This window comes from Dipodomys merriami, unplaced genomic scaffold (assembly GCF_024711535.1).
Source record: "Dipodomys merriami isolate MVZ:Mamm:240054 unplaced genomic scaffold, mDipMer1.0.p SCAF_2, whole genome shotgun sequence".
Taxonomy (NCBI): Eukaryota; Metazoa; Chordata; class Mammalia; order Rodentia; family Heteromyidae; genus Dipodomys; species Dipodomys merriami.
The window spans coordinates 15,458,018-15,483,391 of NW_027203381.1; the positions used below are offsets into that span (position 1 = coordinate 15,458,018).

The 25,374-nt window shown below is 37.2% G+C and overlaps 1 protein-coding gene across 2 annotated transcripts in view; it reads right to left on the reverse strand.

Annotated features, from left to right (window-relative positions):
* Dcc (DCC netrin 1 receptor) overlaps positions 1-25,374 on the reverse strand; it is a 1,013,564-nt gene that overhangs the window by 51,263 nt on the left and 936,927 nt on the right. For both annotated transcript variants that reach the window (XM_070029124.1, XM_070029123.1), the window contains exons 22-23: positions 17,418-17,483; positions 7,950-8,112 (exon numbers count right to left, since the gene is read on the reverse strand). In XM_070029124.1, the coding sequence (XP_069885225.1) occupies positions 7,950-8,112; positions 17,418-17,483 (229 nt within the window). The remainder of the gene's footprint in view (positions 1-7,949; positions 8,113-17,417; positions 17,484-25,374) is intronic.

Consider the following 25,374-nt stretch of genomic DNA (forward strand, 5'->3'; position numbering starts at 1 on the left):
TTTAGAAAAAGCAGAAAAAGGGGCTATCCTCCGGAAATGAGTTTCAAATGTTGCTTACTTGCTACCAGAAGGATTTAGCAATCATGAATTTATTGATTGATCCCCACCTCCCCTCAGGAACTATCTAAGCTCCAGCCTAGGGCTGGTGAGAATCAAAGGTTTTCTGCATGTGAAGTAGAAGAGCATGATGATGGTAATGGGATTCTTAGCTCTTGTTTACAGCAAGGGTCACAAACTATGGCTTGCAGACCAAATCTGCCCATAGCTTTGTTTTTAAAAATGAAGTTTCATTGGAATACAGTCAATCCCTTCCTCTCCCTCTTCCTCTCTCCCTCTCTCTCTCTTTCTCCCCTCCCACCCCCCTCTCCCTGACACTGAAATGGCAGTACTGAATAGTTGTGATGGAGGCTCTATGGTTTGTAAATCCCACTCTGTATTCTTCATTTGGACCATTTCAGAAACCATTTTTCACCCTAGGTCAACAATGATCATTTATAAATGAATTGAAAATTTTTAATTTTTAGAAATTTATAATTTTGACTGCAGCTTGTTCTTTTTAAAAGAACCCCACATAGAAGACAAAAAAGTTAAAATCTTACCTTAGCTCTTTAAATTGTCTTCGTTTATGGTAGAGTTTATTAGGATAATGGGTTCTCTTTGTTGCTAAGTGTCTCCAGCAAACTACTCTTGTTAGGATATAAAATTTTCATCACCTTGCAGAGCCCCGGCTTCACCTTCCCAATTACTGAATAAGAAGCCGTGCAAATATTTGGCAATGAATGACTATTTGGTGGGGTGATTCGCTGAATTTTCCTAACATTCTTTTCTGTTTTTCTTGAAGCATGCTGATGAGGACAGGGGACAAAAATCTACACTTTTAATATGGACTTTGCAGTTTAGTAATGAAATAACTTCTGTTTGCTGCTCTAATATTTCCCCAACAACTGCCTGCATTTTGCTGATATCTGGCCCATGGCTCTACACTGTTCTAGAAAATGGAATCAAATACCTTGTAGACTGTGCCTCTGGGTTTAACTCACTACTACCCACTGCTCTCTGAATCCATTTCCTTGTATTTAACCTGCCCCTTTCCTGATTCATAACTCACACATTATCTGCCCGATGACATGAAGAACCAAATCTCATTCTGAAAATTGGAGTCTTCACTTCCTTCTCTTTCCTATCAGACTGAAATGTTAAATAAATTATGTCACTGTCTATATGGTTGTATAGAGAGAAGTTTTTATATGATTTTATATAGAGAAGAATTGTGGTTTCTACCTGTTTGCATACAGGTCTGTTCATTCATTTTCTAGTCCTATACTCTAAGGCCAAGCACTTCAGGTATCTTCCATTTTCCAAGGAGTTCCAAACATGGGCTCTAGCAGAAGCTTTGTATATGTCATGTGATGCATGAACTCATTTAGAAAAATGTTATAATCCCTGCTGATAGGCAGAAAAAGTTTTGTGATTAATTTAAATAAGGTCTTCTCCTAAGAAGTTGTTTTTTCTTCAGCCAGCTGATTGTCAGTAAATAACCAAAGAATTCTAAATAGACTTTGTTTATTTGTATATATTTTTCACAATGACCATCAACAACTTTTGTTTCCTATAATTTTTCTTTTCATGAGAGCTATCTGTGGCTTTGAAAGGCTTTTCTTCTGGGCCTCCCACCCCAATGACAGCAGGTGTGTAATAAAACTAACAAGTGCTCACAACTAAATTCTCTGAAATTTGTCTTCATAAAAACCTACAGAAACAGCTGTCACCCTGACCTTCTGCCCATCTGTTGGTTCCCTAACAGAACAACTGCTTATCATCTCAGCACTCAGTTCCTGTGTTTTGCCCCCAAGAATCTTAAAATGTTCTATGCCCATGCTTTGTAGTGCACCGATTTACAAAGTGGAGGTCACTGTACCAGAGGCATTTGCTCCCCCTGGGAGCTTGTTAGGAATACACATTCTTAGGACCCTCTCAGAATGACAGTACCAGGAACTTGGAGGTGGAGGGCAGCAATCTGCTACTTAACAGCCTTGGGCTTAGAGAAGGAAACGAATAAATCTAAAGTTTGAAAAGCACCACCTAGTGACTCATTTGGTTGTTTTATCTTATCTTAAAGATAGTATTTCTATTAAAGAAATCATGTGTTTAACCCCTTCTCATAATACCAAATATATATACACTGGTTGCAGTCATTTTTCTGTTTCCCTAAAACCGTTTTAAATTAGACTCTCTCCTTACAGCATGTATTACTGAAAAAAGCAAAACAAAGACTCCTCTAAGGCTCTCTGCTTTCTCCATCTTATTCTTACAGAAGTTTCAGCCATGGGGATATTTCTATTTTTACCTTTGGTGATTGTTTGGTTAACTTTTTCCCAGAATGCTTTTGCATTCCTATTTAGATATTACTCAATCTTCCAGGCTCTCCTCAAGCTTCTCTTCTCCAGGAGGCCTTCCTAACCACATTAGATCAATGGAATCTTACACTATCTAAATCATTTTGTTCATCTCTCTCTATACTACTCACGGTGGCAGGGATGCCAGGTGTCTTATTGAGCTGCTCAGCTGCCTTCTCTCTGAGCATGCAGACATTCGAAGACAGGCCATTTCTATCACTTCTTTATTTGTTTTACAACATGAATTTGTTTACCCAGTGGACATTTGAAGAACACTGTCTACTGGCTAAGAAATATGTTACCTACTGCACCTGCAAAGATGGGTGAAATGTTTGTAAGCTTCATAGATGAACGAAACATAGCACAATGTCAGGAAACTTCGGACTAGTTAGACCAAGATGCATCCACCAGACCCTGACAGCAAGTAAGGCTAAGTAACCAAGTATACAAATCGTGGGAGACACTGCCACTGAAAACTTTTTGAATCATGTCAATGAACCCCAATCAGGTGTCTTACTTTGTACCATGTTGATCACATGTTCATCATAAAATCAGTTTATTATTTGAATAGCAGCATGCTGGAGGATATCCATGGCTCATGCTTGAAAATCCAGCTAATCAGGGGGCTGAAACCCAAGGATCATAGTTCACAGCCAGTCTCCACCCCCAAAGCCTCAAGATTATTAGCTCCAAATAATAGTCTGGCAAAATGTTGGCAGTGGGTTATGATTCAAGTAGTAGAAATCCAAACATGAACCAAATGAAGAGGTTGAAGCCTTTAGGTTCAAGATCTAATATTGTGTGTGTGTGTGGGGGGATTCCTTTGTTGATTTTCTCAAAGCTTCTTTACTGGCTCTTTATTGTTCCATCTCTCCTTAATTTGCAGATAATCCATCCATCTGAGGGGCCATTCCTTTTCACTTTCCCTCACTAGGTGGCAATTGTGAACAGGTTTTAAGAGGTCATGGATGAGTGTGCCTTGTATCTAAGGTGGTGTCCAGTGAAGTCCGGAAACATTGCAAATCATCTCTTAGGTGCATTTGCCACACTGTAATCAATTGTTCAGTTTTCAATGTCTCAGTAAGCATTTCTTTTTTTGTGAAAATACTGTACAGAGGGGTTACAATTACATGAGCAAGGTAATGAGTACATTTCTTATCAAGCATTGTTGCCTCCTCCTTTATTCCCCTTTCTATCCCTTCCCATCTTCCTCCTCCCCCTCCTTGTCCCGCCAAAGTTCGTTTTTTCCACATAACGTCTTATACATCTCATTGTTGCAATGGGTCCACCTGTATCCCTATTTAAATGATTTGTTTTTGCCCTTCCCCTCCACAAATTATACCAACATCAAATACAATGAAAGCAGGAAGCAAGCATTTTCTGCTCAAGTTTTCCACAGAAGGCAGCCAAATAAACAGATCTGTACTAATTCTAGAGGTCAAAGACATGTTCAACATCTTATGAAGGTTAATTCAGGAACTCTGGGAATGCGTTGAAGGTGTGAACCTTGGGTGAATATGAATGACTGATAACAAGATTGGAAAGTATGCTTACTCCTCCTTTTTCTTTGTCCTGTACATTGATCTTTTTAAATAAATCTCTTAATGACTACTGAAAACAACATAAAACATCTCCTATTAGACTCTTAGTGCAAATTCTTGACACTCAATATCTGAACTTTTTGCTTAATATACAGTACAGTCCTAAGAATTTGCCAGTTAGCAGGCCTATGAGGTGAACACAGAAAAACAAAGAAGATGACATACTCATCTATAGAAGTTAAAATATGGATTTAATTTGAGAGTTTAAACATTGATCTTCAATATTAAAAATGAAAGTTTTTGTCAAGATTTGAATCTGGTTTCATCTTTAAAACTTGCTAGGCACATGTAAAGTTAACCAAAACCCTCAGCCAATGAGTGAAACACATGTTTTATTTACGTATTGAAACTGAATATGTATTTGGACAAGGCTGTTAAGTCTGCCCAGAAAAGTGCCTGAGAGTAACAACATCATCATGTGTTTTAGACTTTTAGGATATGCTCTTATCAAATATTTTGTCTCTAGGATCTAAATCTAGCTTCAAACTTATCATCCCATGCAATGTTTGCTAAGAATATGTTATTACCTTATAAAAGAGCACAAAAACATATATTAATATAAGCTATCCTAAAACACAATTATTCTGTATTGTGGTATGCTACTATGATCTCACTAATTGAAAATGTATAAAAGGATTTTCTTCACTGGAGTAAAAACTTTAATTCACAAATAACTAAAAATAAATGAATCATTATTTTATTTCATATAAATTTAAGCTAAATGATGCCACTAGTCTTCCCCAAGAGATATTGTGTATCTTAAAATAAAGTATTTGATCCTAATTCTTACTATTTTTAAAGAACTTGACACTCTGGAATTAATGGGGTCACCCTTTAGGTTATACAATTAGTTTAATTAAAGATATGAAAGAACCTGAATTGGAAGTTGGCTTCTAACTTTGCTAAACCATTTTATATGGCAAAAATGAAATCTTAGACACTGGGCTGACTCAATCAGATAGCTTCCATCCTTAGTAAATATATAGAGTTTTTAAAAAAATATGATGAACAAGAGTAAAATGATTATTCACTCACTTGAATAATGTATCCCACAGTTCAAAATATGTTTCAATCACTTAGATGCAATAATTCAAGTCATCCAACAAACCACAAGGAAAAATTTAAGTTCCAGCAGTTTCAGACAAAGAGATAATAAAGACGTTCTGAATGTGTTTCCTCCATCACCTTATTAATTACATTAAGCTCCCATTTCTGAGAGCTCTGTGAAGGAACTTATTGCTGCTTCAGATTGCAATTGATTTTGCTTTCATCTGCATTACTCAATTTGCTCTAAAGGCCTCAATAATGATGGTGCTGTGCGTGTACGGGTGTGTGCGTGTGCATATGTGTGTGTGTGTGTGTGTGTGTGTGTGTGTGTGTGTGTGTGTGTGTGTGTGCGTGTGTATGTGTAGGGGGTAGGGAGCCTTCAAGAAAATCAAGAAAAACTAAATTAAAACAGAAAAAAAAGAAAATTTTTTCTCTCTACCTCTGCTAACAAATACAAATAAAGAGAGCAAGATGAAGGTCAATTTGTCTATCTACTGAAGAAAATCTATGAAATAAAGTGTGAAAATACACCTGAGAGGGTCAGGTGACAAAAAGCCAAAGTAAGCTGGAAATTTCTTTCTTTCAGTTAATTGTGAAATGCTTTTATATTTGCTCCCTACTTTCAAAAGCATGCTACACTTAGATTTACTCCCTAATTTCAGAAGCATGCTACACTTAGGAATCTCCTCATGCTAAATCAAACGTTCAGGATTTTACCAAAGTGTGTGATGTGAGATCATTGGAGCCTTTCTCAACCTGGCATCAGTGCTCACCTTTGCACACAGAAAAAACTGACTTGTTCTCTCTAAAGAAGAAAAAGACATCCACAAATCCAGTCCATCAGCACAAAGATCATCAAGTGTTCTTCTCACAGGAATAATAAGGGAGAAAAAGATCCGCTGCAAATGATTTCATTTGATTATTTACTCTAGTGAAAACATACATGCTCCCAAAAGGCAATTATAACACACAGAAAACCTGGCTTTGCTCCTTGCTCCTCTCTTCCATGAAGATCAGCATATTATAATGGTATGTTCTTGAATTTACAGAACTGAAATCCCCAAACAGGTGGACCTCTTCACCTATTCTATTTCTAAAGAGCTTCTTACTGATGCTAGAGGGATGCTCTAGAGATCAACGAATGCAGTTAGAAAATTTGTAAGAGAGAGAAAGTCTCTATTAGCAAGAGAAGAGGGAAAAGTACAGGCTGGAGAATCTTTTTCCAACAATGAACGTACTATACTGTTGACTTTTAATTCTAAATGATCTAGTATCAGATAGTTTATTACAGCAATAGAAACAGATGAATGCATTTGCTCAATTAGTTCTTTTACCCCTAAGGGGAGGGCCCAGCCGTGAGTGAGTGTTGTTTGAGGAGTCTTTCACCCACGACTGTCTTCACTAACCATATCATATCAGGTATTCATCTGGGTACCATAGACCAGTACACTAATAATTACTAGCTTCAAAATCATCCAGTCTCATCAATGCATCTGGATAGAAGATTTATCCTTCCATAGAAATAAACACAAACATTTCCTTTCTATTGCTCTGTCACTTTCTTTTCTATGTATCTCTTTGCCTATCCTATTTCTGAAGATTTTCCTACTGAATGCAAGAGGTAGGGGGTGCCCTAGAGGTCAACAAATGCAGTCAGAACATTTGTAAAAGAGAGAAAGTCTCTATTAGCAAGAAAAGAGGGGAAAGTACTTGCTGGAGAACCATTTGCCAACAATGAATGTAATATACTGTTGTCAAACCAGCCACCTCTGGGTACTATGCCTCAGGCTTTCGGAGCGGGCATTATGCCTGAGGCCAAAGCCCAAACAAAACAAACCACTCAACTGTGAGAGAGGAGAGTTGAGGAAAACATGTTAGACTTGGTTTCAGAGGACTGAGGGAATCAGAGAGACAGCGAATAGCTAAGAGACTTATGCATCTCCCATAACTGGGGTATACAAGGCGAATACTCCAGTCATTGTGTGATTTTGGTGAACTGAATTAAAACCATATTTATATTTTAAGCTTTCAATGTTGATGCAGCATTCTCTGTATGTACTAGTACCTCGAACTGTATAATATGGAAATATTTTTGGACTCTTTAACAATTCTCATTTCTGCTGATGAACCCTAGCCAAGAAATAGGAACCCTTTTAAAATTTCTAGAACTTTCTTCCTCCTTTCTGCCTCTGAGCTAAGCACCCTACAATTTTGTAATGACATTGAGTCTGGTATTCTATATTTAGTAATGCATTCAATAAGCTTTGATTACCTGCCTACAGGCATCCCAGTCCAAAGTGCTACATAAGTATGTACAGCCAAGTACTGTACATAGTCTACTGTACTATAAGTGGTGAAATTTACACTCTGAATGGTATTTAAAGAACATCCACCCTAGCTTAGGAAGAATCTGTCCCCAAGAAATAATACCGAACAGAAAAATAAGTGCATTTCCAAGAGTTCTGTTATAAGACCTACAGTCTGCTGGGAAGGTGGCTCAGTGGTAGAGTGCTTGCCTTGCATGCATGAGGCTCTGGGTTCGATTCCTCAGCACCACATAAGCAGAAAAAGCCAGAAGTGGCGCTGTGGCTCAAGTGGTAGAGTGCTAACCTTGAGCTGAAGAGCTGAGGGACAGCGCCCAGGCCCAGAGTTCAGACCCCATAACCAACAAAAACAAACCAACCAACAAACCAAAAAAAGCCTACAGTCTAACTACTACTTATTATAGGTGAGGAATGTTTTGTTTTTGTTTTTTGTTTGTTTGTTTGTTTGTTTCAAAGGCTAACCAGAGTTGGGAGACAAGGAATACTTGTTGAATCATAAAAGAACTCACAAGTGGAATTCCAAAGAATGCAATTCAAGAAGATGGCGACCACTTTCCTCTTGGGAATCAGGTATGACTTACTTCCTCTGCTGGGCGGAAGAGCGCCGGGTGCAAATCACAGCCACAACGACCACCACCAGCACTGTGATGATGCCGATGGTCACCACAATGATCACCAGCAGGTTGCTGTTCTTCTGAGGGGTGACGCTGCCATGTGGGGGGTGCATCTGTCCAATGGGCGGCTCTGAGAAAACAAGCACAAGGGCTCAAGTCTGGGTGATGCGGCGGCCAGTGTGAACAAGCTCTGGAGAAACTGTAGAGCATTCCTGAAGCTGAATCAGGCAATGAAAAATGAGAAGGAAACACCTACCTCTTCGTCCATGACAAATAACAACCTATGTCCACATGGAAACTTGTATAAGGAGCATTCATTGGAACAGCTCAAAGTGGAAACAAATGAATTCCCCTACCCTGATAAATGTAGTATATCCTTTTAAGAAGATATTCCCCAACCATCTAGAGAGATGATTTTCTGATGTACAATGTGAATGAACTATAAAAATACTTGTTTCTACCCCTATAAAATATGAGGAATGGGCAAATCCATAGAGACAGAAAATAGATTGGTGGTTGCCAATGTCCAGAGAGCTTCTGATAGGGAGGGAAGTGAATAAGTACAAGCCCTCATTTCATCCCCTTTGTGGTGATAAAAATGTTCTAGAAATGGGCAATGGTGATAAGTAGAAGAATCTGAAAATAAGCAATTCATACACTTTCTAAAGGTGAATTTATAGTATGTGACTTATATCTGTATAAAAATAATCTAAGCTATTACATGGAGTGGAATGCGAAGGGTGGGAGAAAGATGCTAGTTGGTATTAAAAGAATTCTAAAGTGATAAGGACAAGAGAAGCTCTGGTTCGCAAGAACATATTAGGACTAGGGTATTGTGCAAGACAAACTTTTTGACACCAATCACTCACAACTCACTTCTCCTCCTCTAAGATGCTATCAAGAAGGTGCATTTAATTTTCAACCTGTCAAGATTGTATGAATCCCACATAAATGCGGCTAGGGTGTTCAAAAATGTGTTACAAAGTCCTGATGCCGGTGTTTTCTTTAGCTCTATCAGTGTTTCCATGGTAGAAAATAGCAGGATAACAAGATATTTGAAAACATAAATTGCCCACGTACACAAGAATAATGATCTTTTCAATTATTTTCTGTAAGCCTTTCGTCGGTGGTTAATTAGTTGTTAAATGCAGTAGTATGGCATTGGTATGAGCTATGTGGGTCCTAGAAGATGACCACGGAGGAAACTCAGATACCCAGGATGCCTGGACTCAATCTTGTGTATGCTTGATTCATTTTCCCCATAATGTCACTCAACTTTCTTTCCTTCTTTCCTTCTTTCCTTCTTTCCTTCTTTCCTTCCTTCCTTCCTTCTTTCCTTCTTTCCTTCTTTCCTTCTTTCTTTCTTTCTTTCTTTCTTTCTTTCTTTCTTTCTTTCTTTCTTTCTTTCTTTCTTTCTTTCTTTCTTTCTTTCTTTCTTTCTTCTTTTTGTTTGCTAATCTAGAGCTTGAACTCAGGGCCTGGGCATTGTCCCTGAGCCTCTCTGTGCTCAAGGCTAGCATTCTACCACTTGGAGCTACAGCCCCACTTCTGGCTTTTTCTGAGTAGTTTATTGGAGATAATAACCTCATGGACTTTTCTACCTGGGCGGGCATCAAACCAAGATCCTCAGCTCTCAGCCTCCTGAGTAGTTAAGATTACAGGTGTGAGCCACCAGTACCTGGCTTCAACTTCTTAATATCACTTAACGTATCTTAAGTTTTAATCGCTGTGCCACTTAAGCGCATTTCCTTTTCCTTCTTTCCTCTGCATCATTTGATTTTGGAGAAGCATAGTTTCACAAAAATTAAAGGGCAAAGAAACATTCAGAAAACAACACAAAGATAGAAACCCAACTGGTGATCACCATAAACTGACAGAGCTTCTCCATGGGAACTTGAAACTTTTCTTCTGAAATTCTTTTAACGAATTTATTATATGTGTGACTGCACTTGGTCAAATCCTTGTGCAGTATATCCATGAATAAAGTAGGCTTGTTGTACTTGATTCCATGCCATATTTGCCATGAAAAGATTCAACGTTGTTGGGTGTTGGTAGATCACACCTGTAATCTTAGCTATTCCTGAGAACTTAGGACTGTGGTTCAAAGGCAGCCATAGCAGAAAAGTTTGTGAGACTCTTACTTCCAACTAACCACCAAAAAGCCAAAAGTGGAGCTGTGGTTCAATAAGTAGAGTGCTAGCCCTGAGCATAGGGAAAGTGCTCAGGTCCTTAGTTCAAACCCAAGGTCTAACACAAGTGCACACACACAGAAACACACACACACACACACACACACACACACACCTTCAAAGATAACATTAGCTTATAATTTGATAATTGTTTTACAAATTAATTTAGAACATAGAAAAACTCAATGATTTCAGTTGTTTTCCTACACTTAAGCTTGATTTATTTTCCTTAGCCATACAATAGTTTTCAATACCCCTTTGGGAATATATTCAGGCATGCTGAACCTATGCCTTTGTAAAGTGTAACTAGTAATGCCTATCATGTGGTATTAATATCAGAAGTAGAGGAAATAAATGCAGAGCAATCATCTTCCTGGCCAAGTACTATGTCATTCCCAAGTAACATGTCATAAAACCTTGCCTCAATTAGCCATTTACCACAGTACTTGGTTTGCTTTCATTAAGGACTTCAACACTGCAAAGGTTTTAGGAATCAACTTCAATACAAAAGACAAATGAGCCTTTTCCTTCACAAATGACTATAACAATTGAATAGTCAGAACTGAAATCATGTCTTTTGACAAGTTATCTAAGAAACATCCCTTATTTAAAGAGAGAGTTTGCCTAAATTTAGATAATTTATTACTGATTCATTAGTTTGGGAAAATAATAATCCTGCCTGAAATAACCTGAATCTCAAAGGGATGAATGCATCAAAAAGTCTTTAAATAGCACATTTCGTCCAAAGATTCTGATTATAAATGAAAGAAATAAGATTCCTTTGTAGTGATTTTTTTCATAGTTACTACAAAGGAAAGGGGCAGGTAATGGAAGGTTAGATCTCTCTGTACCATAGATTTGCTTAATCTTTGAATAGTTATTTTATAGTCATGTCTTAATATGCCCTTTCAGGGCTTACTAAATTAATTGATTGGAATAAATTAACCTTTCATATGAGAGCTTACAGAAGGATGATTTTGGATCTCATGGTTTTTATGATCAGCTTATATTTAAGAGCTTATAAATTTTGGCTTGAATCATATATACTACCATTCCTTATGAACACTTTAGACTCCCTGGTTAAGGTAGAATTATTCAAATGTCTTTCCACCCAAGAAAGAATCAAGTTTTAAGTCAGAACCTAATTGCTCAGGATCTTGCTGAGCAATGCTGAGTCTATACTGATATCACTTCCCTTGACTGCAGAAGTTAGTCTGCATAAGAACTTCTTTTATAAAATTTGGATACTGAATTTATGTGATTCCTCTTCAAAGCATCTGTCCATTTAAAATGTGATAATCCAGGTCTTCATTAATTTCTGAATCTCCAATCAAAATATGAATGCTCATAAAGTCGGGCACCAAATGGGATGTTCAGAGTCAAGTGCAAAGCTTTTAGGTCTGTCAGTTCGTCTTATCTGCTGTCATTGTTCTATAAAGTGCCTATAAACACTGAGTTAGTGAATGTTGAACAAATGCCTCTAGTTGAGTACTTGAAGAGCAGAAATGATGTCTTTTGACAGGCTATCTAACTATTGTTGCTTGTTTAAAAAGTAATTACCAGGTGAAGTAGAGTGGATCATGTCTGTCGAGCCAGCTATTTAGGAAGTGGAGATGGAAAGGATTGCTGTTTAAGAGGAATCTAGGCAAAACTATGAGCTACAACTTGAAAAATAACTAAGGTAATAAAGGGCTGGGGGCATATCTTAAGTGATAGAACCACCTGCCTAGCAAGCATACAACCGTGAGTTCAAAGCTCAATTCTGGCAAGAGGGGAAGAAAAGATAGATACCTAAATTTAGATACATCATTAGTGATTCATTTTTCCTGCAAAAACAAGAAGCAGGCCTGATAAAATCTGAGTCCTAGAGGGAGGAACTAACTCATCATCTCTTAAAAGGTTCTGATTATAATGAAAACAATATGTGAGATTTCTGAGGCGTCATTCTTTTACATTTACTTCAGAGGAATGTGCGAGACCCTTGTGAGCCTCTGACAAGCAACATTTTGTTAAAATCAGCCAATCAATATATAGCCTTATGTACATTTTATTTAAAGAGACCCTATTTAACATGAAACATCGATTCACTAACACTCAATTCACAGCAAACTGCACCGTAAGTCATGTTGGAACAAAGGCTAGCAGATGTCTTTTTTCTGTAAGGCAGATCACAGTCTGCTTATGCTTAGGAACATGAAAAACTGCTTCAGCATCATGTGGGGGCTATTTTATACAGTAAGATCATCCACAAAGCACAAAAATTAAAACACAACCTGGCACTAAGTCCATTGCTGAAGCTAGAAGGCTTCTAAGCAGCCTCAGCTTTGAGAACACGAGCCTTGGGCGATTCAAAATTTCTGCCTTGCATGTGTCTGTGAATGACCATGGAATGCACAAGGTGACTGATGAGTCACAAAAACAATTGGCATATAAGTGAAGTCACAAATAGGGGATCTATCTATGTGAGGACTGACTTGTTATTTCAATACTTCAAGCGATTAATCCAAATTAGAAAACAATTTAGAGCTCATGATCCTCGAATACTGTGATTGTAAGCTTTGCGACCACCTAGGTTTCTGTAGAAAAGCTCTATGGAAAAATGGAGACACTTTTAAGTATTCTCCAGGGCACTGGGATATTCCCATAAGAAAATCAGCAACAAACTGACCACAACCTTGGCACCTTATTGGCCTTTAACACACATTCTCAGGAGGCTTAATGTATTTCGCCTTATGTGTATGTCCCAGTTAAATGAAAACATATAGTATACCAATAGAGTATCTGGTCCTGGCCTTAGCCCTAGTGTGTACTTACCTATTATTTGAATAATCAAAACTCATAGGTACCCCATGAAAGCCAGTGAGATGTGAATCGAATTCTTTACAATCTCATGAGCATTTTATCTGATGCACATTGGGCATGTCAAAATTTAAAGAGCAGTGAATGCAATTCTGAGTACGTAAGGCATCGAGGAATTCTGATTAATAATCAGCAATCAATGCATTAAAATATATAAAGTTTAAGCCAGGTGCTGGTGGCTTACACCTGTAATCTTAGCTTAGATTGTAGTTCAAAGCCAGCCTAGGCAGGAAAGTCTATGGGATTCTTATCTCCAATTAGCAACTAAAAAACTGAAAGGGAGCTGTGGCTCAAGAAGTAGAAAAGCAGTAGCCTTGAGCAAAAGAACTCAGGGACAGCACTCAGGTCATGAGTTCAAGACTCAGTACTATCAGGGAAAAAATAAAGTCAAGTTTCAAGTTTCACCTGATTTTCAAAGGGTAAAGTCAATTAAATAGTATTTTGGGGGGTTTCTAAATCTTTTAATCAAATTTATAAACTGATTTTGAAAATTATTAAGTAGAACTATTAACAAAGGGATATGGAGCTTCCTAGTGAGAAAAGCAGGATTAAGTTGAAGGTATTATCATAGTTGTCATTCATGCAAATATAAACTGTACGATATTTTGAGACATGGATGAATTTTCAATATTAAGAAAGTGTACCATAATCTAAAATTGTATCATAAAAATAAAAAACTACCATAACACCAAATGTTAGCATTGATTCTAGCTGTCATCAAGCAATATTTAGGAAGCCCTTTTATTCCCTACAATTTAATTATGGGGCTCTATCTGTAAGAGTAAATATGAACTATAGCTTTGTTTTCCTTTCTTTGAGTTCTAAAAGTGCATCTTTAAATGAATGGCAGATTGAAAGAGAGCATAAATGATTACAGGCATCTGAACTGATTTGGAGCTGGCCTGAGTATCCTGACAATAAAGCTATTATTCCATTAAAACCCTTTGAAGGATGGACCTAGTGAGTGTAGGAAGAGCCAGGAAATGTCTATAATTCTGTCACTCTAAGAGAGATATGTGAAGTTTCATTATACACACATTTAAGAACTCAAAATTTTAAGATATTTGTGTTGATGCATCCCACATTTGTATGGGTGACATGGGTTTGGTCCCTTGGGGCCTTCACTTATAGATCTAGTTGGAAAATACAACTCCCCTTGAAAGCTTAAGACATTATCAGAATGTTAATTAGGAAGCTCAATGTTCAGAGGCCTTGGTGGATTTGCTTGTTCTAGCTACAGCTAAAGTTAAATTACACATTCTCCACCATTTATTGTTAGCAAAGAATAGAGCAATGAGATCAGGCTTGCTTTCACCACCCATGTCTCTTGAGGTTACTGATTTACTCTGATCAACCAATGTAACAATTTGTTATACTAGTAGGGGATCTACAAGTATTTCAAGTGCTTTGTTCCACCTTTCTATTTAAAAAGAAATTTCCAGACCATCATGAAGTGATGCAGAAAATTGAGGAAGGACCAGGCCTATGATTTACATAAACTCTCCTAAACCAGTGAATGCCATTAGTCTACTTCATCTTCACAACTTTGTCTGGTGAGATAATGTTAACAGGTCAACTTTAATTATGACTCACTTCTCACTAGCAATCTAATGTTAAAATGACCAAAAAAAAAAAAAAAAAAAAAGAGCAGCAACATACAATTCTCTCAGTTGCGGTTATTCCCTTCTGACGTCTGACTTCTTGGAAAAGCAAAGTTCTCTAGACTTTTAGGTTCATACCAAATTCAAGCTGCAGGTTCTTTTCAGTTAAAGTACATTTTAATTTTAGGGTAAATTGAAGTAGTGAACACTTATAAGCCTGTCTCAGAATTGAGATCACCAGATTTGCTGTTTAAAAATACAGGTGAGCCCAGGTAGAGTAGGATAATTTCTTTTTGGTTATGTTTGCATACATTGAGATGCAAAGCTTTTCTCTGTCTGATTTATAATTTTACTGGGCATCTCTATGTTTGCAGTTGCAAAATTTGGCTACTCCATCCATGCATAGAGTCATTTGGAGTATGAAGTTTAGGAGCGCTCACAGTCTTTTCCCTGTGGTTTATATTTGCTCCACTATTAACCCTCAGTGGTGTTTGAAATCTATGAGGGGATCATTGTTCTTTGTCCATCATCTCTACTGATTCCTTCCTTCATCCTATGGAGCTCTGTCCTTTCAAAAGGTTTCATTCCCACAACTAAGGGAAACTTTCATTTTGACTCTCCCTGTAGAAATAGCATCTTACAATTCTAAAAGGGATGTTAATTCCTCCACATGAACTTCAAATGATCTGCAATCTCTTCAAGTAAAATTATTAAACATAATTTTAATTGCCCACACAATTTCTACAACTTCCCCCTCCCCCCAAACTCCTGTCCATCTGTGGGATTCTCCATATTGTGTTTCATCTTCCTAGAGCACTATCTGTACTGTGTCCCTCTGGTCATGTCCCACTTCCTTGTTTTACTGACTCTGGAGGAACCTGCCATTTCACTTGGGCCCATTTCCTACGTTCAGTGAGGGCTTGGTAACATTTTTTAAGTGATTCCTCAAACACAAGCAGTATATCTGGTGCATGGTTGAGGTTTGAGATAACATTTCAAGCATGAAAGGGAGTTAATGAAACTTGCAAAGCTTGGGGGAGAGAACAATCATGATCTAAATCCATTTTCTGGATCATGTCATTGGTCAGTCTTCAGTCTTAACACATGCGTCCCGCCTTCCCTGCTGCTAGATGAGCACAACCAGAAGTTAGTTATACCAAGTTGTTCTATATAAGGAAGAAAATAAATGTAAAATGTGTGAAAATCCTAGAGAGACCATCCTAGAAAATAACCTTCAACTGGATTGGAATGTTTATTTAGAAAGTTTGTCATTGCCTGAATGTCTAATCTCCCACATTTATACTTCAGAAATTAATCCCTCTAACAGTGCTATAAAGAGGTGAATCCTTTGACTTTTTTTGTGCTGGTCCTGTGGCTAGAACTCAGGGCCTGGATGCTGTCCCTGCATATTTTTTCCTCAAAACTAGCACTCTACCACTTGAGCCACAGCTCCATTTTAGCTTTTGGGTAGTTAACTGGAGATAAGATTCTCAGGGACATATTTCTGCCTGAGCTAGCTTCCAACTATGATCCTCAGATCTCAACCCCTAGAAGGTAGGATTATAGGATTATAGTGAGTTGGCTTCCCAACTAAACTTTTGGGCATTTTTCTCTCTCTTTTTTAAAAAAAATATTTCTTTCTATTTATTTTTTATGTAGTACTGAGAAACTGAACCTAGGGCTTCACACATGCTGGGCAAGCATTTTACCTACCACTAAGCCACATTCCCAGCCCCAACTAGATTTTATTGAAAGAAAGACCAATCCAAATGGAAGTTTATCAGCTCAGTAATAAAAGTCTCATAAATACTTCTTAAAAGGGTTGAATAAATAATGAATTTATCAAATAAAACACCATGCAACAGCAAAGATAAAGGAATGAGAGCTTTCTTAAACCCAAATGCAGAGATAAACATGAGAAACCTTTAGATGGTTGAATATTTAATACCTTAACCTTGGTGGTGACTATTCACATATTCATCCTTACATTTTAAATATGTGATAAATATTTCAGCAAACAAAACAAAAGCAATAGCAATTATTTTTAAACCAAGGATAGATAGGGTCCTACAGTCCTAACTACTCTAGAGGCTGAAATCTGAGGATTACATTTAGAAGTCAGCTCAGGCAGAAAAGACCCTGAGACTCTTATCTCCAACTAACTATCAAAAAGCTAGCTAGCTAGGCCTACTGGAAACCTGGCTACATATTCATGATTACAAAGATCTTATTTAACCAAGACAAAGTCCTGGAGACCCTGTATCATTCTGGTTTGTCCATGAAGTTCTAGGTATGATCTAGTCCTAATTGTTTATCATAAGAGCTACCCCTATGTGGGTAAGCTTCAGTAGGAAGAACAAAATAACTTTAGCAAATTAGTAACAAAATGTTAAAGGAGTTGAAGGGATAAAATGTACTTTATATATGAAGAGCCTCAGTAACTTGAATTAATGAAACCTACTTGGTTTCAGCTCAGTCAACCTTGGTGATCACCTCTTCCCAATAAAATTAGTTTTCCAAATATTTAAAATACATTACAACATGTTAAAGTTTAGGTAACTTAACAGCTGATAGCATTTAAAATGTGTCACTTCTCATTGGTATCGTTTCTTGCTAGAATGTGTCACAGGTTTGCTAATAAGTTCATGTTTGCATTGTTCTACATCCTCCCTCCCCATCATCCAGGGTTCTCAGCATTTGTCAATAGAAACTTTGCTTCGAACACTTTAGAATTAAACCATTTAATTAATATGATTAATCCAGGAGAATTCAATTTGTATACATACCATTGAGAGTGCTTCGATCAATCAAGTTAGTATCAACTGGCCAATAAGCTCCATCTCCATGACGACCTGTGTATTGAAATCACATCAGAATGTCGGTTATTACTCCCTATGAAAGCACAAAGGAGACCATATGGACAAAATTAATGAATACTCAAATATATGAAGTAAGTAAAGCAGCAAGAATATCTGGGCACCTGCCAATAAAGTTTCATAGCATTAAGATCACTGTAACTGGAAGAAAGTGCTCTTTTGTCACGTGAGAAAAAGTCTTCACAAGAATCAATTCCTTTAACTGAACTAAAATCAGATATTTTCTGAAAAGCAATCCCCTTCCTCTTTTCTGTTCATTCCCCCTGTATTTGTACTACAGTTTCCAAGAATGGTATAGCAGCAGTATCAGTCTAAAAGGTGAACTTTCCAAGCTGGGCGCTGGTGGCTCACATCTGTAATCCTAGCTACTCAGGAGGCTGAGATCTGAGGATTGTGGTTCAAAACCAGCCCGGGCAGGAAAGTCAATGAAACTTTTATTTCCAATAAACCACTCAGAAAACCAGAAGTGGTGCTTGCCTCAAGTGATAGTGTGCTAGCCTTGAGCTGAAGAGCTGAGGGACAGTGTTCAAGTACAGAGTTCAAACTCCATGACCAACAACAAAAAAAAAAGGTGAACTTCTTGGATACAGAGGCAATGCAGAGCACAGCTTTAGGCCCAGCATTTACTCTCACCCTTCTGACAAGAGCTGGTAGCAAATTTACCAATGCTAAACATTTCATCTTATAACTGGGCCTTGAAGGTTTCTTTCCTTTGTTGTATTATGTGTCAAATAAGTTGTATAGGACACACATTCTAGATTCAGATAACAAGAGTAGACAGGTCTCAGCCCACATTATGTTTATTACAGATAAAAATAAAAAGGCAGAAGACTCCTTCAGCAATCACGATTGGAAATATTTCCTTCCCGGAAGGTGTTCAATAGTTATGAAAGTGGCATTTAATGGAATAGAGAGTCTGAAATTAACCAGAATTAATTATACTATTACACAAAATTTAATTAGTGGTATGTATTACCACAACTAATCCCTTTTCCATTAATGCATATATAGAACTCTAATTATTTGATTAGCTTTTGAGCTTTAAGTCCACCTCAGTGGGCCCACTGGGTGGGCTAGCTGAATCTATGTGCAAACATATATTGCAATATAGCTATTTCAAAGAACTATTTCTGAATCAGTTCTAGTCAATGGCTGATCCTAGGGATAATCAACCACAATAACAGAAGTTAATTTCTTATATCTATAGATTTCAGGTTACTTTGTCTTTTGGATTATGAGTCCTGATCTTAGGACTTTCTTTTGTATATCAAACAAATTCTTTTTACTAAAACTTTCCCAAAATCTCATTTTATTTTCAAAAGAGATAAAAGAGAACAACTTGGAATTTGTGCATTGACTATATGTTCATGAAGGGATAGTAGGAGGAAAACAAAGGGGGGGATAAAAATGCTTGACTCACTACCTTACTCATGTAACTGTAACCCCTCTGTACAGAATCTTTACAATAAATTTAAATTAACATTTCTTCTGATACCAACTCAGAACTGAAGTTAGGATGGAAACGTAGAAGAAGAATTAAAATTTAATTCAATCATATTGCATTATGTCTTTCATACAAAATGGCACATTCACATTCAATGTTGATGACCAGATCGTATAAGGACTAGACACGTGTAAGGAGGTGAAATTGAGGTGTGGGGACACCAGTCGGCTAGACTATGAGAAGGAAACTTTAAATGAGCAGAGGCTGCGAACGTTTCTGTGGGTTTACTAAAAGGCAGAGAAGTCTCACCCCTTTCCAAGTACCTTGTTTATGTAACTCTGGCGCTTCAAAGTTTCAACACTCAGAGGATGAGCTTTGCCACAGGACAGTGTGAGATCAACGGTGGAAGGAATGAAGTGAGACAGAAATTCTGTATGAATATGAAGATGACTTCTTTTAAGCAACTGAAAGCAGTTAGATTGCAAAGCAGTCAGCTACAAGAGATGCTAATAACCTCCTCACTTAGGCCAGTAAAAGCAATAAATGATTCCTGTTGGGAGTAATCCTGTATTGGCTAGAAATTAGGTAGTCTATGGAGGGTTTTTCTTTTCCTCTAGTATCCTGACAAATGTATTTTTAATGAAGTTTCCACCTCTCTCTGCTACTTTCTGGGAAGATGTAAAAACAAGCCATGAGCAGATACATATATTTACTCAGACATAATGCTCTATGGGTATAGCACCCCTTAGATTTAGTCAGGCTGTTGATTACATTGTGAATTCCAATAGTTAGGGGAAAAAATCCCAATTTCATGCAGGTTAGAGTGTTGAGAAAATAAAGTAAGTCTGGGAAAAAGCTTCTAAATACAAGTGCAACTTGAATCACCGGCATTTTCCACAGAATCTGATGTGTTGACATGGGTTAACTTTTTTTTTTTTTTTGGTTATAATTAGATGGATGGTACAAAAGAAAATTAAGTAATTCTTAACAAGCTCAAGAGAAACTACTTTAATGAAGTGTGATATCATCAACCAGCCAAGATTGGATTTATGGTAATTTAGAATTCTTGTACCACTTCAGCAGGAAATCACAAAACTCCATTTCCAGAGGACTGATGATCCTGGTATCTCTTAATCTAAATACAAGAAATAAAGTAGATTCCTATGTATTACATTTCCATTTTTGGGAGATGGGCTTCTTAATAGAACATTAATGAGCAAATAATACTAATAACAACAATTCTCCCTCTGCTGTAAGGCAAGATCCACAGTTGGAAAATAATGACAAAAGAGCTTTAGTGATACTGCTTGGCAGGCCAAACTATCTATAAGAGCTGCTTTTTTTTTTTTTTAATCCTAGGGCTTAAATTCAGGGCATAGGCTCTGTGCCTGAGCCTCTTTGTGTTCAAGGCTAGTGCTTTATCACTTGAGCCACAGCACCACTTCTGGCTTTTTCTGAGTAGGTTATTGGAGATAAGAGTCTCATGGACTTTCCTGACTGGGCTAGCTTTGCACCATGATCCTCAGACCTCAGGCTATACAGCAGCTAGGATTACAGGTGTGAGACATTGGTGCCAAGCTGTAAGGCCTTGTTGCCATGCAATAATAGTTGATGTGTTCAGTTGGTTAATTTCATAGGCACTGATATAGAGAGATAGAGAAGTAATTAGGAAGATGGTTGAAGTGCAAGTTAGTTAATGCAAAGATATAAACTCCTGCCCTCTCCCAGAGGTCTTAATTTTATGAAGGGGCTTTAAATTAGCAATAATTCATTAATCATTTATTAAATTTATGAAATGCTTTGATCCACAGGGAATGAGGAGTATAGAAGGTTGTATTAGCTATGAATTCTGCCACGACAGATAGAATTAGTTCACTGTATCTAGAGCTTAAATAAGCGTATTCATAATAAGTTAATAGTAGTAGTAAACTAGAGATGGTTTTTAATTTATTTTGTCTTTAAAAATGTATGTATAATCATCTGGCTATTATGATAAAAGCACTATTGTATTTGATTTAAAATGTTTTGATTTATCTGGCAAAAAGAACTACCTGCAACTGGCCCAAAAAACAGACCTCAAGACCAATGGAGTACACAGGAAGACAGATATAATCCACAATCTCACAGACAACTGATTTTTGAAAAATCAGTTGGGAAGGTAGCTCAGTGGTAGGCTGCTTGCCTTGCATGTATGAAGCCCTGGGTTCGATTCCTCAGTACCATATAAACAGAAAAAGCCAGAAGTGGCTCTGTGGCTCAAGTGGTAGAGCGCTAGTCTTGAGCTGAAGAGCTGAGGGACAGCGCCCAGGCTGAGAGTTCAAGCCCCATGACTGACAAAAAAAAGTCAGTTGTCTGATTTTAGCTGTTAGGAACCTAAAAATTGCATTGGAGAAGAAGCTTTTTCAACAAATGCTGCTGGGAGAACAAGATGTCTATATGCTGGACCAATATCAATTAAAACAAACAAACAAACAACAAAAGCTTAATGTGAGACCTGAAACTTTGAAACTCCTACTGGAGAGAATAGGGAAACAGTAGAATTCATTTGTATAGAAAATTAACTTCTTGAATAGAACTCCAGGAGCTCATCAAATAGAAGTAAGAATCAGAAAATGGAATGGTATCAAGTTAAAAAGCTTCTGCACAGCAAAGGATGTAGTCACTAGGCTGAAATGTCAGCAATAGAATGGAAGAAAATCTTCACCAGCTATGAATTTAACAAGGAACTAAAATCAAGAATATACAAGAAGTTTAAAAAATTAAACCACCCAAGAATCAATAACCCAATTAGTAAATAGGCAAATGAGGCAAACAAACACTTCTCAGAAGAAGTACAAATGCCAATAAATACATGACCAAATATTCATTATCACTCGCTATAAAAGAAATGCAAATCAAAGCAACATTGTTAGTGGGAATGTAAATTAGCATAACCACTATGGAAGTCAGTATGTATCACTTGACTAGGTAGAATTTCATCTAAAAAAATGTTATATAACTTCCCAGGAGATTATTAATAATTACAGCAAATATTTTCTGTTTTCACTTTAGGTTTTAAAACAAGCAACTGATGGTTTCCAACAGAAAAAAAGACACAGAGGTAATAAGGGTATTTGGCAAGAATCAGGCCACTGATTCTACATTATTAAAATAGCTTATATGTATATGTACTTACATAAATTTTATTTAGATACTTCTTAATATGGTCCTTAGGTTGAAATTTCATGCCCCTATCTTTATGTGATGCTTGAGATAGTATAATCTACAAAGTCATATGAAGAGTTTTCATGTTTTATTCAAAGAATAGATTTCACAAGAAGCTGTCTCTTCACCGCTGTTGGCAGAGGCCATATGCTTCCTGGAACCGACTTCCAATGAGTTCCCTAATCCTGTGGATTAGGGGAAAATGGGCAGAAAACCTGGCCTCCAAGAAGCCTCATTGTTCTAGTCTGGGGTGTTTATCATGTGACATGGACACTGTGCTTCCAGTGTGAGAGGAATGACTCTTGCCAATGATGTACTTCCCCACAAAGGCCTACCATGGACACATGTGATTACTTTTTGCTGGGTATGTATGCTTTATGTTCTTGTTCTCCCATGTCACTTAAAAATGTTTTCAGCCTTTAACTGTAGGTTGTGTGTGAAAAAAAAAACCACAATGATTATTTTTAATTCACTCTTGCAGCACAGATGGGAGACAATTTCCCATGATAAACAATTTTTTAGCCCTAAGCAAATATTAATTCAGTTGGAATCTGTGCTATTGTCTAGCTCTACTCTAGGGATGTTTATAAGTTCAAGGAGTAGAGAGTGGAAAGTTAATCTGCAGAGGACAGAGAAGAAATGGTACATGGCTATTGTAATCTTTTCATTAAATTATCTTCTCTGAATGGGAGTGACACAGACACCTAGAATGACAGCCACACTATAAATCCCCAGGGAAATATAGATATGGCCTATAATCTAAATCCAATAAACCCATTGGTCCTTTAACAAATGTTCACTATCCCTCCTTCCATGTAAGCAGAACATGGAGCAATCTTATTGATCTCAAAACTGTTTACTAAGAATTCTGGTAACAATAATGGAAATCCCACTGATTTTTTGTCTTGTATAGCAGTGAATAAAAACTATCCATTCATACTACCTGAATACAATTTTACTGTAGAACATACAGATCATATTGAGATACAGTTAAAACAGATTATTTGTCAGAGGTAGAAAACGTACTTGAAAGATTAATTTATCTTGTTGTTGAAAACAATGCTGACTTTGAACAAAGGTATCAGTATCAAAAGCTAGGAAACAAACTAATAACCAACACAGAGGAATTTGAATATAGATTAGTAATAAAGAACTAATGAGCTATCCTTATCCTTTGCTTAGATCTAATATGTTGTTTTCAAATGCACATAGAAGATAGATCACTGAATGAAAAAAATATTACTACTCTATATGTAAAGCAGCTAATATGCCTAGTATATATTAAATGTTGATATTCAATAATAAATCCATCCTGCCTTCTTAAAAACCTTTGGCTGTGTCTGACACCTGCATATGGTCTAAAGGCAATAATTCACAGAACAGGATTGTATTTGATAAATGGTTTTGAGACACACACAGAACAGTGTAAGAGAAACACAATGCACTTTTGAACATTTTTACCTCAACCGTAAAGGGTACATTTCACAATTCCAATTTTCGTCTGTATGACATTAAATATTAACAGAGAAGACTTTTGCCAAGAATAAAAGTTACTTTTCAATTATCCTTAAAAGGTAAAACTAATACCTGGGATTAGATTTTCACTCACAAATGTCACAAAGAGAAGAACCAGGGGTTCAGATGCACTTTATGAGTGGAAAAGAAGCTTCCCTTGGAGGTATTAATCAAGACATTTCTGGACAAAAATCCCACAATCTAGGCATCTTACAGAAAGACAATGGAAACCAAGCAATTGTGTATCCCATTTCAGGCTCCCGGTTCACCTCTCAGCTGGATTCTTTGTTGACAGCCTGAGGCCTATGTGTGGTCTCCAGCAGAGCTTGGCAACTGACAGGTAGAGACATGTTACCTGAGAAATCCTCTAAAGACAGAGAGATGTTTACAAATAAGCATCAGCATGAAAACAACACTAGGTCAGACCTATCAGGATTCCCGTGTTTGAGACAGGTGGAAGCTAGCCAATGAGAAACTTCAATATACTGGTTCACTAATAAATTTGTATATCTCTATATTATACTCTACTTCAATAACTAAACATTTGTAATATATATTAGATGTATAATTTTATATATGATATATGGATACACACATCTATCTATCTTCTATCTATATAAGTGCATGTGTATATATATTCTATAAACTACCACTTTTCATTGCCATGTCATTTTCGGCATCTCACAAAGAAAGTGGAAACAGAAAAGGCAACCATTCGTGGACTATTAGCACACCAATGAGCTGCATATAAAACCATATCTGTTTTTCTGTGTTGCTTTGTTAGTTAGTCTCAGTATGTATCCTACACTGCCATAAAACATGCACTACTCTGTCTGCAGCCCTCCCAAGTTCTGGGATTATAAATATGCACTACCATTCCTAGCTCTATAATGTCTTTGATCATAGAAATGTTGTTTACCTATATGTCAAGTAAGGGAAACACCTACCTATATGTCAAGTAAGGGAAACACCTAAGTGCCTGTTTATGTGACTCCAACTACAGTTGCTTCATCCTCCTTTAGTGTGGTTGCTGAAGATTTGTTAACTGTCCCTAAGCATCAAATTGCAACGATCTGCATATCTAAAGTCAACTAAGTTTATTTGTAGTTGTAACTACTATTTAGACTAAATTTCAATTAACATCTTAATTTTTTCACCAGTAAATAAAGATGACTTACTTGCTAGTGACATGTTGGCTGATCTTGCTCTCTGCTATCTGTCCTAGTCTGGGGTGTCTGACTGTGTTTCCTTGCATGCCGCTTATCAGAAATGATGGTCCCTACTTGGCTTTCAGATATCACTTCTCCAAACAGTCATGACTTTATGAAAATCTTAAAAAAAACCCATCTGTTTGTCAAAATATGGGTACTTTCCAAGATGATCAGAAATTCCCAAAATCCAGTTCATCATAGTATCATCTGAATTACCACCAGCAGAATCAGTGGTGGTTTAGAAGTGTGCAACTTCTCTCTAAGGTGGAAAGATGTTCCATCCCTCCTGCGGTCCACAGCAAATTGAAAGGTAGATGTGGGTGTGTTTGTGTAGGAGTGAAGTTCCAAACAATACAGGAGAAAAAAAGTAGAAGAACTTGTGGGTTCTTTCCTCTTCTAATGTCTGCATGTCTGCAGTTGAAGTTACAGAATGGAATAAGCATCTTGCTTGACGCACTGCTGGTATGTGAGAATACTGACACTGTTGGAGCGC